The sequence below is a fragment of the Lagopus muta genome, chromosome 13 (genome assembly GCF_023343835.1).
Source record: "Lagopus muta isolate bLagMut1 chromosome 13, bLagMut1 primary, whole genome shotgun sequence".
Lineage (NCBI taxonomy): Eukaryota > Metazoa > Chordata > Aves > Galliformes > Phasianidae > Lagopus > Lagopus muta.
In genome coordinates, this window is record NC_064445.1 from 1,262,784 (window position 1) to 1,280,233 (window position 17,450).

The window sequence follows — 17,450 nt, forward strand, 5'->3', positions numbered from 1 at the left end:
CAGCCGCTCCTCTTAAGCCTTGTGCTCCAGACAGCGACCGATCCCCGCAGCCTGCAGGAGCCCAAGGTTTCCCACTGAGCCCCACATCCCAATAGAGACAAACAGCCGCTGTGGCCCTGCTGTGATCCCACAGCTCCGCGCTGCCACGCACTGCAAAGCCTTCCTCAGGTTCTCATCCCCACAGAGAACATTTCATAGAACCACAGAACCATTAAGGCTGGGGAAAGACCTCTGAGGTCACCCCATCCAATAAAGTGCCAACCTGCCCCCTTCGTGCCCACCACACCTGGAAGCAGCAAACGCAACCTACGCAGAGATGCAGGCACAGCGCTCAGCACCGTGCTGCACACAGCAGTGAAACAACCCCAGCTGTGGGGCTGCAGCAGGAGGGGTTCCCCATCCCGGGGTTGATGCCTGCACTGCAGAGCATTGCAGAGGGCAGAGGTGGCCCCGCGGGGCTCGAGGCGCTGGGAGCAGCACGTGGTGGTGCTGGACGTGCAGACAGCCGAGTGCTGCTGCTGAGCTCTTTGGCTGGAAGTGCTGCAGCGCTTTGGTCCAAGTCATTTGACTTTCATGAGTCATAGAATATTACACAAAAACATCCTGCAAGGAGGGAACGGAGGATGAATTCCAGACACTGACCTTAGACAACAAACAAAACCCACTTTTTCCTCTCGTCTCAGCACAGAGGAGGGGGGAAGCTTTTCCTCTGTGAACAGGACACAGGCTGGGGATTAGGGCGAGACTCGGCCTCAGCAGGCCATCTGCCAACAGCGCCTTTTATAAGAGGCAAGGCACTTCATACTGGTTTACCTCAGAGAGCAGCCGGAGGCCCTTTTGGACCCAGAGGCTCCATCCCTCCGCTTGGCCTCAGAAGCTTCCTCCCCAGCTCCTGTCCTCTGGCCACGCTATGAATGTCGGTGTTCAGCTCTGTGCGCGCTCCGCCTGCTGCCCGAATAACAGAGCAGTTGCTTCTCATCTCTGCCCAGGCACTGAGGTTTCTTTCAGAGTTAGAAAGCAGGAAATCAGGTCACAGCGTGGCCAGGCCGAGCGCCGCCTCCTCCGATTGCCTCCCCTGAACCAGTGACATCCATCAGAGGTGACTCCCCAGGCTGGGAGCTACCAGCTTAGACACTGTGCAGCCACAGCACACCCCGGCTCTGCTGTTCAAATCCTCACCAGCACAGCATCAGGTGTTGAGATTTCTAAAGGATTTTGAGAAGTGCTTAAGGCGCACCAAAAAGTGCAGCCTTCACACATAGGCAGCTTGTCTTGTCTTGAGGCACTGGGATGCCTCGATCTCTTGAAAAAGCAGCCAGTGCTTCAACCTCTTGGAAATGACAGCAGAAATCCTGCTAACGTTAAAAGCAAAGCTCTGTCAACATAATGCAGCGACTGTGATCAGTGCTGACCTTTCAAGCCCAAATCCCACACTATTTGGCTCTGCAGAATGGACAGTCTTTCAGACAGAGGAGCTGTCAAGAGCACAGCTCCAAGGATGGACGAGGTTTCTTTCGTACCAGGCATCCTGATCACTTCACCCAGGGTTAGGGAGGAATTCCTGAAGAGCGTGGCAGGATTCACCCTGCTGCAAGCTGAGCAGTGAGAGCAGCATCTCGGATGCTGAGCTGAGTGCCATTAACCCACCGCTCCCTGGAGGCTTCCCTTGTTTTCTCTGGCACTGACCCCATTTCCCTTCGCCTCCCCCACCCCGGTGCTTCCAGCTCTCAATCTCTGATCTTTTCTGAAGTGGAAAGTAAATCAGGGCTCAATGTCAGGCTGTCTCATTCTGAAGATTGATGTTCAAATAAAGGCTTTTCCATCCTAACTTTATACAGCCACTAGAAATTTATCACCCCGTGGCATCTGCTGGGGAAGAGCTCAAGTGGGAAAGGCCCCAAATAAACACAGAATGATGGAAAACTGTGAAACTGGTCCAAACGGGCTTGTTAATTTTCTACTATCAAAGGATAAAACAGTTCTATCTGTGACTGCAGGCACTCTTTGCAGGGTAAGGAGGAAAGCAAAGTGATTTAGTCCAGCACCACTAGCAGCACACAGGGAGGAAAGGATGGATCACTGCACAACGGGCAGCATGGGAGACAGCCACAAAAACCCAGACAGCTCTAGCTGCTGTCCTCAGAAACTGCGCTCACAAATGTGGTCAGCCCTGCCTTCCCCTTATGGGACGGATGTGGGAACGGCCTTCAGGAAGAGCCATCTGCTTCCAGAGCCACAGAGCTCCTGCTCTACCCTTCCCAAGGGCCGAGGTGCAGCCTGTCCTCAACTGCTCAGCTGCTCAGCACCAGCTCTGCTCCATGCCCTGCTCAGCCCTTGAGGGACTGCGAAGTTCTGAACTCATCTGCTGGATGGCACTTACTGCCACAGGGTCACCAGAGCGCTGCTGGCTGCGTCACCTCATGGAGCCCAGAGCCCAGGTTCTGCATCCAGCGCCTGCGCAGCCCGAAGGCGGTCACTGTGAGTCCTGAAGGCAGAACAAAAAGCCACACGTTACTGTGCACCATTGGTGAGACAAAGCAGTGACAGAAGGGTGAGGGCACAACTCCTTCCCCAGTGGCCCCCTGGGACACCCACCTTCAGCTTTTCTTCCAGAGAGCTGCATAAACTCAGTTCAGTGATACTGAGCACCATGCTACGTCCCTTCAGCTTCAATCACACGCTTCAGAAGCGACTGCTCCCAGATAAGGACAAAGCCCACAAGAAACACACAGCGACCCTGCGGTCAAATCTGAATACATTCGTATTATTTATTGGCTGTATTAAATATATTATCTATTTGATAGTTACAATTTAGTAATACAATGCATGGCGGCTTTAACATAGAGATACCTCAAAATTACAATACAGAGAAACGAAGATAGCTGGCGCATTGATGCCACGAGGGCGTTTCGTTCTGGAATGGATAAGAGCTGATGCCCGTCTGCACAGAGGGAGGCTCCCCGGTGCATCTGCCAGCACTGAGCACTTCGTGGCAATGACAGAAGAACTTTTCCTTTTTCGGGAGTCGTCCCTTGTTAGTATTTACTTTGCCATCCTAATTTACCTTTTAAAACCATCAGAAATAGTATTGTGAATGAACCTCTACAAACTTCGTTCTAAGAGTTAAAAGAAATAACCCTTTGGCAACAGAGATTTGCTGAAGGCGGTCGTATTTGCTAAAAGTAGGCTATAAAGAGGAACAGAGACAGACTGTAAACTCTTCTGCAAACTAAAGACACTAAGATCTGTATAAAACTCTTTCCAAAAGCGGAGGGAGAGATTTCTATGATATAATAAATGATTAACTTAAAGTTCTGCTACAAGTAGAACAATACATTCAAACATACATTTTTCCAGGACTTTTAATCAAAATAAATAGAGTACAAAATGAAGAGTACATTTTGAAAAAGATTAATTTCAGATTGCACCATAAATCTACTTTTACGAGTATTAAGCGATACTATGTCATAATTTAGGTTCTCCACATCTGAAATACAACACAATGCCTCGAACTACAACGCAACATTATTCACCAACTGCCATAGGAGAAAGACCCTTGAAGTGAGTAATCACTGGCAATCCTTAGCCTGCAGCACATCCAGCACTCCACGTACAAGTGCCTCGTTCTGGTGGGTGCTAACCCTCACTCGACCTTTCTATGCCACGCTGTCAGCAGACCCATGCTGAAACGCCTCCTGAACTCGCGAGCTCCAGCTCTCAAACCCTTTGGCACAGAGAAGACAGCTGTCAGATCCACCTGCAGGCATTCGCAAGCAGAAGCAACGAGAAGGGCAGATGTAGTGCACAGTGCCCACCCGAAATCCCCCTGACAAACGGGACACGTCTCAGAGAAGCTCATAGCAGGCTGAACATTCCCATCTAGGAAACAACGGAATGTGAAGCTGCTACCACCGGGATAGCAAGTCGGTTAAAACGTCGTACAAAGGTTAGCTAAAAAGAGTTCTTCCACGTACAATTTGATCATTCGGGTTACGTAAGAAGGGCATCCAAAAGCAGTCTGAAGTTTTATTTTTTAGGTTAATAATAGTACAAAAAACATTTGCTCAGTTTGAGCCAAATAGTGTAACATTTATCATAAATGCACTCTTTCTCCTTAAAGACAATACCTGTGCTCTTCTGGAAACGCTGCGAAGATTTCATCCAAAGCACAGGAAATTACTTTTCTCTCAGGCACTGAGAGTGAAATGTGGATTGGGCCAACAGCTGCTCGCCACCGGCAGGAAGCGCTGCGTTCACAAGTGTGCAGTGCAGGGGGGCCTTCCTGCACCACACACCCCAACGCAGCTGCCCTGCTCACTGTCTGAGCATCTCGATTCAAACCCTACCAACGCTGGCACCCGCGACTCTGAACGCTCGAAATGATTATTACTGAATCCAACGTATTAAAGTAACTGTAAAGTAGTAATATCACTAAGTCAATATTCTGCTTTCCTTCTACAGTATATTAAATGTGGTATGCTCTAGTAATGTTCTGCAATGCAGTACTGCTCTAAGCTTAAGCATCTGTGCTGCTGTATGTCACGTCTACCAAACTGCGACGCCTGGTTACACACTGCTGATGGGCTGCCCTGCTCTAGCTGGACTTGGAAAGGACTTGTTCTACTAACGCCGCCCCTCTCTGACTGCCCAAGGGGCCTCGTGTGAATTCAGAGAGAGCAGAGCGTGCACACACACACCGGTGTGCACAGTAAGGCAGTTTGTGCTGTTTTCTAACAGCTAACCCTGATTACAGAGGACAAAGGATCACCCTTTCTACAAGAAATTCGGTATTTGGAAGGGAGCTGCCGACCCAGCCTCGCTGTCAGCCAGCAGCAGGGCGGACACGCGCATATCCACACATCACCAGCTAGGATTTCAATTAGAACTAACCATAAATACCCGAAAGAGCTTCTGTACAAAGAGCTGAGCACTGAGTAGGTTCCCGTCTACTTGATCACAAAGTACTGAATGACGACAGCAAATAAAATGGCGACCACTGCGAAGCCGCAGAGAAGAACGATGGCGATGAAGCGCTCCTCGTGCAACGTCTTCCTGCTGTCTGCCAGCTCCGTGGGCACGGCGGCACACTGCGGCTCCAGCTCCTGCTTCTGAGATGAGAACACTGCAGTGGGGCTGTAAGGTCCATACAGTTCTTGGGATCCAGCAGCGTCCTGTGACTGACGGCCAGCGCAGACTCGGATCCGGTACTCACAGTTTGTCTGCAGGCCTGTGAGACGGAAGGAAGTCTCTGGTCCCTTGTATACCTGGGCAGCACAAGAAGAAAGAGAACCAATCTAAACAGGACTCGTCTTACAAACTGCCTTAGCAGCCATTTGCTCTGACACCACCAGCAAAGTGTCAGCACAGATCTGAAATACTGTGTTTGCTTAACAGATCATTTCCGCATAAGTGCTTCTACTTGAAAGGAAGAGCAGAAGCAGCAGGAATGTGCCTGCTGATGAAAACAACATGCTGAAGAAAACACAGAGTTGTGCAACCTGTGTTAGGCTTGAGAACAGCACTCCAAAAAGCCTGCCCACCCTTCCCTGCCGGGACACACATCTGTAGGGATGCTCCTTCCATGCAGTGCGACTCACAGCAAACAACCGCTACGAAACATTCCAACTCCTGCTGCTACTTGGAGACCTACTGCTCTCAATGAGCTGAGCAAAGGAGGATGTGCTTTGGAATAACTTAAGAATTTAGAATGTTATCAGATTCGTAAAAAAAACCCAAACAATTCAAGAGGAAAACGTTGGCAATCCTTTTTATAGGTAAAAAGTTCATTTTGTGAAACAGAAGGTACCTGATCAAACTCTCTCCCAGCAGCAAGCTGGAGGATGTAAACAATGGAATCTCCTTTCATCGGCTGTAAAGGTTCCCATGTGATTTCATAAGTGTTTTCTTCCAGCTGATTTGCTTTGGGTGCTAGAACAGAAGCAATTTGTTGGTAGATTAGAAAACAGTCTGTACGAGCATTCTTGCCTCTTCCACTGGAAGGAAGAAGGCAAAATCACCAGTGACAGACATTCAGACATTCATATTCATAGATTCCTTGCTTAAAATAATCCTTTAGTTTGCACGTGTTCCATTTTACTGGGAAAGCGGGCTTTTAGCATCCACCCTACCACATACATGGCTCACTGAGGTCTCTAACCTTTAAGAGAAGCAGGGGGAGACTTGGTTGTAGTGAAAGCGTAAACGTCAGAAAACTCTCCCTCTCCAGCATCGTTGTAGGCCTGGATCTTGAAATAGTACGTGGTGGATTCACTGAGCCGCTGTACTTTGTACGTGTGACACGGACCACTGTAAACTGTAACAAACCTGGAAGAAAAAGCACGACACAAATCAGAAGCACTCAGGGATCACTAATTGGAACGTGTGCCATCAGCACAAAAACAATGACAGTGCGTTCCTTGTGCCCCTGCATCACACACACGTGCTGTGCACAGCAGGCAGCTGAGCCCTGCTGTGTGACCAGCGGTTCCCCATGTGCCCTTCTCAGCAGCACGCAGCATCCATGCTGCTTCCAGACTTCATTTCTATTCCCCAGGCATTCATTAACCTGGCAGGGCACTGAGCTGCAGCACCCTGCAGAAAATACACAGCCAGACTCTGGGTTTCAACAGAGAGAACCACACCTGTGTATGCTGGGTTTGTTTGTAGCTGCAAGTCAAGAACAGCTGTGTGCAAACTGGACTTCAATTCAGGATCTTCAAGAAATACAAAAACTGACAAGGTGTCAGACAGTAATGTGCTGTTATCTGAGCAGTAAGTAGGATTCACTTTTTACAAGCACCTCCAGCACAGCAGCTGTTTGCAGCACTTCTACAGTTGAAAGATGGGATGCCAAAATTCAAATAAAGCAGGAACATTTGGGAGGTCCAACCAACTCACTGGTGCAAACATAGGTGAGAACAGTTAAAAGGCCTTAACAAACCTGACACAAAGTTTTAACGCGACAAGAATATCCTCAGTGTTCCACTTATCTTACCTGCCAAACCTGTCCTCCATCTGCAAGTTGAACTGTGTAGGGTTGGTAATTAAAGCTCTGCTAGGACCTTCACCCCATTTAAGTTTAAGGCTCTGGTAGCTGAAGACCACACATTCAAGGTGAGGAGGGTCAGGAGGTAGTGGTTTCGTTTTGGCTTTAATGGAATGACTGAAAGGACCAACTCCAAAGCTGTTTATGGCCTGTATTCTCACCCTAGAAACACAAGAGCAGCCGTATGGTTATTATTGGGCCCTGACAAATGCTAGGTAATCAGAATTAACATCTGCAAAGAACACAACTATGAACAATGAAAATGCAGTTAAAAGCTAAAAATAATCTAGTTCAAAACAAGTGAAAATTGTTGCAATTTCAGCCTAATAAAACTTCAGCATTTCTCAGCACTGTTCAGGTTTGCACTGTGAACAAGCACCCAGCTTCTCCAAGGTGATGTTCAGCCAAGAGAGGGGCTCTGCCCCTCTGCACACACACACTGTCTTTTGGTGAGGTGGCAATCATACCAAATAAGCAATCAGGAATTAAAAGAAGCCTAGAGCAAAGCCTTGGCTTTGAGAGCGAGCAACAGTCTTAGTGCAGCAACCTTCCTGCTAGACGTCAAGGCTTAAAGTCTTGGTATGATGATTTGATTTGTTGCAGAGTGAACCAAGCAGATACTCTGTAAGCTGAGTGACACTGCTACAGAGTTTAAAAAAACTGCCCTCAAAGCCAGTGAATGAAAGCTGCTACAGATGCAGCTTTGAAAGCAAGCTGGTGATTATTACCTGTAGAGAGTATCAGGCAGCAGATTCTCAAGAATGTGGCTTGTATTCCTTCCAACAGTTACAAGCTGCTTTTCCCCATATTCTATATTATATCCAGTGATCTCTGCCCCATGACAACACGGCTCTTCCCATTGAATTGCAAGGCACGTTGATAAAGGAAGAGAAACTTCCATTTGGTCTTCCTCCAGCAGCTGCAGCACGGCCACGGCTGCAGGCACCGACGCAGGGGTCGTCACCACTCCAGCCTCTCCAAACAGCCCAACCCCAGCCACGTTCACAGCCTGGAAGGGACACCATGCATTGTTAACTGAATCCACACCTTTCCACTCAGTACATTTACTGTGCTTCCTTCTGCACGCCATCACAAACATGGAAGAGCAAGGGAAACTGCCCAAAGTGCAAACATGACAAAACACCTGGTATCTAATGCAACATCTTACTTTTAGATACATGTAGTTAGGAGGGGCTGGGGAGGAGGAGAGCTTTAATAATTGCACTGATCCAGAACTGAGGTTTTTCTTCCACCTGTATCTCTTTGCTCATTTGGTTACTAACACAGAAAAGGCTTTTCATACCTGTACACGACAATAATACGTGGTTGCAGGCGTGAGACCCTTCACTTCATAGCTCTGGCAAGGGCCTGTGTAAATGACATGCATCGATCCTTCCACCTGTCCCCACTCCAGTCTGTATTCACTGATTTCTGCACCATTGCACGCAGGACTCTGCAGGTTTCAAGCAACAAATTACATGTTCATCATACAAGTATGGTCTCTCACTACACTGAACAAAGACATCAAAACAAGCACTGGGGTTGAAAAGCTGAGTTTGAGAGAACTGTCTTCTCAGATACGACACTCTGGCACTTTGCTACTGCTAGTACAGTGCACCAAATCTACAACAATAACATATACCTCTACACAGAGATGCCCCAAATACTGCACCCATACACTTGTCACTTCTTCCACTTCCGTGCCACCTGTATGCCAGCATGATTCTAAGAGCCACACAACAATTTCTGTCTTCCTGAACACCCATTAGCACCTACCTCCCAGGAAACTGCAACACAGGTTGCATTTTTACAGGTGATCGCAGGTTTGCAGCACTGATCAGGGGGGCCTGGAGCAGTAGAGATTTCTGCTTTGTCTGAGTGAGGACCAAACTGCAAAAAAAAAGTACAGCTTCATGAGAATAGCAACAGAGTCGAGCAAAAACTGACAGGCAAGTGTGTGAGCTGAAGAAAACAAATCATTTCTAACAGTAAGGAGGCAAATAGAAAATTTCCATGCTCATTTTCAGAGCAGTGTTTTCTATTCCTTTCAGGCGGTTTAGAAGCTGGCTCTGTGCCTGCAGGCACCTATTAACCCTCCCACTACCTCCCACTCCTGCACTTGTGTCACTCCTCCTCTCCCCACGGTCAGAATCTCTCTTCCAGAAGCAGCTGGGCAGTGTTTCAGAAAGGCTTTTACACAACTGACATTTACCCTAACCTCATTCAAACCTTGCACTGTTTGAACACACCCTCTCTGCACAATGCTGTTCCCACTGCACCAATCTGTAAAGTCCACACAACTGTAAAACACGGTGCAATTTCCTAAGGCACAAACACCAAGCGATTATCTACCGCCAGAAACGTAGAGTTTACTCTTTTTTTTCCCCTAATATATATATACACACATGAGAAATTCTGCTCTTCTCATGAAAATAGGACAGAACACAAGCTACAGGTTACCACCAGGCTCTGAACCGGAGAGCACCACCACCATCCTTCCTGTAAGACCCAGCCCTGCTCACAGGGCACTTACCCCGACCCTGTTTGCTGCCCGCAGCCAGAAGCAGTACGCCCTGCCAGGGAGCAGGTTGCTCACAGTGCACTCGGGTGCAGCACCCTGGTACACCTGTCTGCGCTCCTCCTGCTCCGAGTTTGCCATCTCCAGAACGTATTCTGTTATGTCAGATCCTCCATCTACAGGTGGTGGGCCTGCAAAATAAAAAGGCATTTTTTTTTCTATTGATTTCACTAAGCACTCTTTCTCTTTTAACTAGTTTCTACCTCTCAAGCCTTCTCAAGCTACAAGTCAAGCTAGATGCATGCTAAAAATCAGGGTGCAGGTGTTCAGTGCAGCTGAGCAGAGCAACATCAGGTTTTTCTTCCCCCACAGGAACTGGTATATTAGTTTAAGATAGCCTTTATCAGGTTCTTTCATAAACGTCCTTCAAAAAACAGTCTACCTTCATTGCTGCTCGCTTATCTCCTTTACTGAGATAAAAGTAATAAATAAAAATAAATAAAAGGAGGGTTGGTTCTTAACTTGCCAATAATAATAATAATGAATGCATCAGTAACAAGGCAGCCAGAGAGCTCTCCTCAATGGAAGACACTCATTTAAACCACTCCATATCACTGCAGACATGAAGGTCACAGCTGGTTTGCAAGCTTTTTTTTTTTTTTAATTAAAGTATCACCATGGGCAACATTACTGATATTCCTTTGATATTAAAACCCTTATTTTATTTACATAGATATCTAAGTATTTTAGAAGTGTTAACACATTTTTCAGGAGCTTACCCCACTGCAATGCGATCTCCTTGGGCTTCGCCTTGCCTGCCAGGCACGGAGCAGGACAGGGCCCCGGAGGAACAGCTGATGTTGTAACAGTCAGAACATCAGAAGCCTGGCAGTAACACACAGCATTTCAGAGTGGAAGCAAACATTGCAGTGAAACAGACCAACACGGCTTTCTGAAGCAAATTCGTTCTGCTTGCTCTCACCTGGCTCTCCCCACCTCTGCTGACACAATGAACTCTCATTCTGTACGAAGTACCAGGCTTGAGATGATCACACACATGCTCTCTCTGCGAACCGCTATAGATGACGTCCCATTTACTCCCTGCAGCAAAAAAAAAAACCCAAACATATCCTATACACTGCAAAGCTTTTGCAAAAACCAACCCTGACAATTCCTGTACAGTTAGAGATGAAGATAAAGCACAACACCCAGTTTGAGGGACGAATCAGACAAAGAACAAAAACCCGTGTGAGAAAAGAAGAGCAATCACTCCAGCGACAGTGGTGAACCACAAGTTAGTACCCAAGCTCAAACAGTACCTAATGACACCTGCTTACCAATGACTGCTTCTGAGATCTCCAGAAAGTACTTAACAATGTCTGATCCTCCATTATCTTTGGGCGGTTCTGAAAGAAAACATCACCTTAAAATGACTTCCTAGGATGTAAAGACAATGCTTTGCTTTGTTATCAACTGTCTTCAGATAACATTTTAATCTGTAGAATTAATTCAAGTAAAAAAACAACTCAAAAAGAAAACTGTGCACACACATATAGTCACAGCACATTATACAGAACGATGTTTTTTTGTTATTAATCACGAGGAAGAGGAGCACTGTGCATTTCTCCTGCCATGCCATTCCCTGCAGAGACAAGTGTTCAGCCTACAGGTTTGTCTCTGCGTTTTAACCTGCATCACCAGGTGGCTGCACACACAGTGCAGAGAACAACTCCAACACAGAGCTGACAAACCTACCCCATGCTACTTTCACGCTGTGGGAATGGATCTTCCCCTTTGCAGCTGGTTTACTTGGAGGCCCAGGTTTGTCAGGGTTGGTGCTGTGTTCCACTACCTCACTTGGGCTGCTTTTTCCTTCGCTGTTGTAGGCAAAGAGCTGTTTCGAACAAACAGAACATGGAAGTGACTGGAAAGATGGGTTTAATGATGGGTAATACACTGATGATTTACAAAACTCTTCTGTGCAAAACTGACAACAATTGCAGCTAAATTTCTCTAATCTCCATTGAAAGGGTCTCAGCTACAGGAAAATGCTAAAATCCCAGAAATGCATACGGTCATAATTAAATTAGTAACAAAACATAGTACAAACCCTAAACTTATAGGATGTACTCCTTCTAAGATTTCTTAAAGTGCATGAGAGCTCGTCTCCGTTGTACTGTGGCTGGAAACCATAACCCTACAAAGAAGGAAAAACAAGAACAAAAGTAGTCACTAAAAAGTCACTGATTTTCCATGATAAAATGAAAAAGTGATCGGACAGTGGAGGAAAGACAAGGATAACATCCTTGCAAAATAAAATTTGGGAGGAACAAAGGAAGGATAGGGCGTCCCTACAAAACAAGATAAAAGAAAAAGCTGAGAAGAGTAGCTTCAGTCCCAAGGATGCGGTTAAACAAACTCATCTTGCAAGTACATGGCAGGAGATGCTGGCTTAGCATCTTGTGTGCACCTTGTTTGTTGGGCAGAATGAAGAGTGCCAGTCAGTTCCAGATGGACAGAAGGACAAACTCTGAATCCGGAGTACAAAGTATGTGCCAACAAAGGAAACGAAGGGGCGAACCACAGGGGGACGGGGAAATGGGAACCTCAATACCTTGGCCAGTGGGGAAAGGGCTCAGTAGTGTTGGGGTACAGGGGCAATATAGGGGCTGTGTCCCCCAGAGATGTGAGAGATCCATAGGGCTGCACCCCAGTGGACTCTCCCTTTATTCAAATTAAGAAAGATGAAGACTGTCCTGCCTCTTTTTGGGTAAAGATGGTTGAGCAAGCTTACTGGAGCAGACATTTTTCTAACAGACAGATTGTTTTTCGTTGTTGACGTTGTTGTAGCTGGAACTCCATCTTTGTTTCATAAACGCGTGCAGTGCTTGCCAATTTGGAAGTCAAATACTGCTTGAAATGTTTATTCATGCCCAACCGCGCATCGAGCTTCTGTAGATGTGAAAGAAAGGCGCACTTACGGAACCTTCCTCCTCCACGTCCAACGTGTAAGTGAGGGCGTCCTCTGAGGACACTCCGCTGGGGGGGCTCCACCGCAGGGCCAGCCAGGTCACCCCAGCTTCAACGAGCAGCGGGGGCGGCGGGGCTGGGGGCACCATCCCTGCTGTGCAGTACGTCACCGTCTCACTGAACCCACTGCAGAAATGGGTTTTGGGGATGTTAACGACGGCGCCGGGGAGCCGGGGAGGAAATGAACGATGGCACGAGCTGCTGCCCTTACCTCATTCCAATATCGTTCTTAGCAGCCAGTCTAAGCGAGTATCTTGTGGAAGGAGAGAGTTTGGTGAGCTTATACTGCTTCAGGTGCCCGTAGTAGCATTCTTTGAAGGGCCCGTTCTTCCCCTTTAAAAAAGCGAGAAGGACCTGAGCAACTTCTTGCACTGAGACTGTGCACTCCCTGCTAAGGTCATTTCCTTATCCTCTAACTTTTCCTAATTTAATAAAAACTATAAATATAACAACTGCACTGATTTAATAAAAGCTAGATTAAAAAAACAAAAACCAGTAAGTCCAAAGAATTAGAAAGCTGCAGTCACCCACTCCACGCTGAGCAATCCTGAGCACTCCAGGTGCCAGAATCACATCTGACTGAGATATTTTTTGGTGCTGCAGTTGTGACAAAATGGTAATACATCACTGCAACGGAAAATAAACCACAAATGTGAAGTTTTTACTGCTTTGGGATATACTTCTGTAAGAAGTTCAGACCGGAGCAGTATTTGTGACAGCTACTGAAGGGAGAAGCCAAACACTTGATCAACAAAGGCCAGGAGTTAACGCTGCTCTGACTGACAAGGACCACACGAGGACACTGAGCACGGCTCTCAGAGGACCTGAACAGACAGTCTGCTCCAATGCCTCACTGCTAACAATGGCATTCAAGATCTTTAACTGAGTTTAAGACTGCCCAGGCAGCTGCACTGAAAATAGTGGATGAACCAAAGCTGAAAAGTATTTTTAAAGTATAATCAGTCATTGCATTGTTGGGTATTTTTTCCACTAGAAGAGGGCTTACCTCATCCCATTCTAAAAGGAAATTAGTTATTTTGGAACCGTTGTCATTTGAAGACTGAAAATAGAGAAACAGTGAAAAAAGTTAAAACCAAGCGGTTGAACATTTGCATCTTTTGCATATTAAGACAGCAATTGAGCGATCAGGTATATTTATAAATTCCAACTGCCTTTTAAAATGAAAAGAGCTGAAAAGTCTGCAGTAAGCACACAAAACAGCTCTCTTCCTCCACAAACACTTGGGATCACCTGCAGCTCTGGGCACGTGCTCTGTGTAAAAGCCAGCAGCTCATTCCATCCCTCACTCATGGTGGCTCTTTGAACTGCTGCATTAATATATTGAACTAATTGTGCTTTCTAGGAAATACAAATTAGGAACTTCCTAAGTGCAGATTATACAGATAATTTAACGGATATTATTCATCTATTAATCATTTTTTCCAGGTGTAAACATAGCTGTTAGAAAAACATGGAATGACAATAAAACACAGCGACTGGATCTTCAGATTGTACTGCATGTATTCAAAAGTCAGATTCAAAGGGTAACGTACAAACTGGAGACAGAAACTCACTATGAGCTGCTACAAGTAATCCAGAATTATGGAATTACAACCTTATCATCCAGAAACCCCACTTAACAACATAAGTGCTCTGTCTCCTTTCTTACAGTGCCATTTCAGAAGAGAACTTTCCCACCAAACAGTCCATACTTCAGAGAGTGCTGCTTCCAACTGCACGTGGCTTTAGCATGAGGGAAGAACTAAGCAGGCAACAAAAGAAGCAGGAAGAAGCGACTGTGATTTCAGCCACCAGCCTTAACTGAGCAACTTAGAAGCTAACACCTAAAACAAACACTACGTTACAGGCAAAGCTAACATAAGCACGCTGTGTATGAATCCATCAGACTGCTTTCTGCTTACCTTCCACTGCAAACTCAGGCTGTTTTTGGTTCTATTAATTAGCTTCGGTGCAGCTGGACAATCTGGCTCGCAACTTTCCGTAGTGAAACTCACTAATTCTGAAACAGATTCCTTTATGGAACTGCTGGTTGCTGAAACTCTAAACAAAAGGAGAACAAATTATGTTATCACACTGGCACCTCAGAATTTAAGGAAAGATTTATCAGCTTGAGAAATTGTAAGCTGTCGTAACAGCAGCAGGACCAGAGCCTTTTGATACTGCAGATCACTGATTCCAAAGCATTGCTCAGGAATGAAGAAACAAAACCTCATTTCATGATCTCACTCCAGGTTTCAGTAACTGATGTTCACATCACAGACACCAGCATCCAAAAGAATTCTAAAATCATAGAATGGCCTGGGTTGAAAAGGCCCACAGTGCTCATCCAGTTCCAATCCCCTGCTGTGTGCAGGGTCACCAACCAGCAGCCCAGGCTGCCCAGAGCCACATCCAGCCTGGCCTCGAATGCCTCTGGCCAGAAGATAACCCGATGTTTATATTGTGGAGAAACAAGAGGGGAGAGGAGACAGCAGAATGCTGGAGAAAGAGAGGCGACATTTTTAGGGAGTTAGAAAACAAGTGGAAAGCAGCCACCGTAACGTCCACAGCTGTGATGCTTCACACACAGTATTCCTCAAGTTTTCTGCAACCACACCCTGTGATGAAGCCATGACGACTTTACAATTAGCACATAAACAACAGCATTAACAGCAACGTACCTGGCATGGTAATCGGTTGCTGGTCTGAGATCAGGAAGGGTAATTGTTAATTCCTCCCCACTATAAAAAGGGAAAAGAAGAGAAGTTACAGCTCCTCCTTACACTGGCAGGGATAAAAGCTTATTGAAAAGCAAAACCAAGTAGTGCACATTTAACTTTCAAGTTTTCCATTGTCCATGTAAGTCATACTGAAATTACTTAAACTTTATTGCATGTGAAGTAGGTAGGTCTGCAAGTCAACAAACAGCTCCTGATAAAGAGATTGCTGCTCGGTTAATGGTTTTAAACATCAGTATTGTGCTTAAAGGAAGAAACTAAACTTACACATAGACAGATTTAAATTTTCCATTTTTACCACTGTTGGATATTGCTACTTCAAATGTAAATGCTGCTGGACTATGACTATGGCTCTCTCCATTCTGTGAACTAACTGGGAGATTCCAGGACAGAACGGCTGATCTTGCTTGTATATCAGAAACCTATTAAAAGCATAAATAATGCAAGTAAGTTTGCTTTCTGTAATAAAAGGTATGTTAGTCAATAACACGGTGTTGCTAGTTTGCCCTTGAAGTTCCTCACGGGAGGAATTCTTTACCTTTGTAATGGAAATATCAAGTCATTGTTTGAATTTAACATTACTTTGTTTTCGCTTCTAAAACCACGTTAAAGGATTTCCCTTACTTATAGGCACACTACACCATCTCAGTGTATGAAGAGGAGGTGTATTTCACCTGCACTGTTTGCATCACTCATTTACAGCAAATTTTCAGATCTGGAATCTTCAGCACTGGCACCAGGTCTGTGTCTAAGCACAGTCAGACAGCCTCACTTTCTAAAGGCATTGCAACTTCACCACTTAATCTTAACATCCAACCAATAACCAGGGCGACAGCGAGAGGCTCTGATTTTAAGTGCTCAAGACTAAACATCCTCTGTCTATGCAAAATGTCTCTGACAAAATTCAATACAGCCTTCTGAGGACATTAAGTACAGATGTCAGAGGCATCAGTGAAAAAACAACTGTAGGAAAGAACAGCTGCACAGCTAGAGCAGAAAAAACACAACCCATGCTTAATTGTATCAATAGCACAAGGTTCTATGTTCTAGTTCTATGTTCTAGTTCACTGAATGTGCCTGGGACCACAAATCAGTGCAGTTTTAGCCACAAGATATTCAAATTCACGTTAGCAGATTCCAGTATCTTGAGCAGGCTGTAAACACTCAAATATCTGCTCCAATTCCTCAACATAAAAAGATGAGCTGTTTCTGTAGCTTCCATTCCCAGTACCTGACATCCTCCTCGCTAAATGAAGGCCACTTCAAAGAGCTAACAGGTGATCACTGCGTTAGCAGGTCTCTGCTCTCCAGGCACTCAAGTCCTCATGCACACACACGACTCCAGCAGTGGGTACAGCCCTGCCTTACAGGCTGGGAAGTGGAGTCACTCAGACTGCTTCAGTAAAAGCAGGTTTCTGTGTCACCACTGCCCTTTCCCAGACATAAACCCTGGCAAGTAAAATCCATTTTCTCTACTCCAGAAATTAACAATGATAGAAAAGGGGATCGATGAGAAAGCTGTGTTATTTAACACCAAGCACGTGCCCAGAAAATGATGGTATTTTAAAGGTAATACTTACTACTGGCTTGCCAATGCTCAAGTGAGTATCGTACTTCTTGCATTCCGTGTCAGATTCTGAAATTTCAAATACAAAACAGATTACAGAAAACCCCCAGAGTAAAAACCAGTCTGTTACAGAAATGCCACCACAAGATGGAGTGCTTTTCATTAAGAGCTTAACAATAGCACTTATTGTGCAAAGTTAGCTTCTCCTGTTTGTTTTGGCTGTGTGACGGTTAGGAACATGAACTATCCAAAACTAACAGCGTTACAAAAACCCTTTTAGTCCATCCTGCACAAAGGCTATATTTTCCCAATCTGAGCAGAAGCGGGTTTTCTTTGATAACACAAAAACATTCCTCCAAAAACAAAAGGTGTTCAAAAATGACAGCAAGATCTTATCTTGCTATCATATGTGCTGGTCCCTGAATTTCCACTGTAAGCCACTTGCTCTGGGTATATCTGAAAGAAGCCTGATGATCAAAATTGCATACTGGCACTACCTATGGGTATCAAAAGGTTTACAGCTGCAGAATGAATCCTGACTTGAAAATTGTC

At 45.7% G+C, this 17,450-nt stretch overlaps 1 protein-coding gene across 5 annotated transcripts in view; it reads right to left on the minus strand.

Moving 5' to 3' along the window:
- Positions 1-2,743: 2,743 nt before the first annotated feature.
- Positions 2,744-17,450, minus strand: part of LOC125699659 (fibronectin type-III domain-containing protein 3a-like) — a 37,243-nt gene continuing 22,536 nt past the window's right edge. For all 5 annotated transcript variants that reach the window (XM_048959432.1, XM_048959431.1, XM_048959433.1 and 2 more), the window contains 20 exons: positions 16,912-16,967; positions 15,599-15,753; positions 15,275-15,334; positions 14,516-14,654; positions 13,600-13,653; positions 12,805-12,926; positions 12,545-12,719; positions 11,674-11,760; positions 11,319-11,457; positions 10,901-10,969; positions 10,546-10,664; positions 10,343-10,448; positions 9,579-9,754; positions 8,822-8,935; positions 8,349-8,498; positions 7,774-8,054; positions 6,995-7,207; positions 6,158-6,324; positions 5,807-5,928; positions 2,744-5,264 (listed from right to left, as the gene is read on the minus strand). In XM_048959432.1, coding sequence (XP_048815389.1) covers positions 4,947-5,264; positions 5,807-5,928; positions 6,158-6,324; positions 6,995-7,207; positions 7,774-8,054; positions 8,349-8,498; positions 8,822-8,935; positions 9,579-9,754; positions 10,343-10,448; positions 10,546-10,664; positions 10,901-10,969; positions 11,319-11,457; positions 11,674-11,760; positions 12,545-12,719; positions 12,805-12,926; positions 13,600-13,653; positions 14,516-14,654; positions 15,275-15,334; positions 15,599-15,753; positions 16,912-16,967 — 2,822 coding nt within the window. In that variant the 3' untranslated portion in view covers positions 2,744-4,946. The remainder of the gene's footprint in view (positions 5,265-5,806; positions 5,929-6,157; positions 6,325-6,994; positions 7,208-7,773; positions 8,055-8,348; positions 8,499-8,821; positions 8,936-9,578; positions 9,755-10,342; positions 10,449-10,545; positions 10,665-10,900; positions 10,970-11,318; positions 11,458-11,673; positions 11,761-12,544; positions 12,720-12,804; positions 12,927-13,599; positions 13,654-14,515; positions 14,655-15,274; positions 15,335-15,598; positions 15,754-16,911; positions 16,968-17,450) is intronic.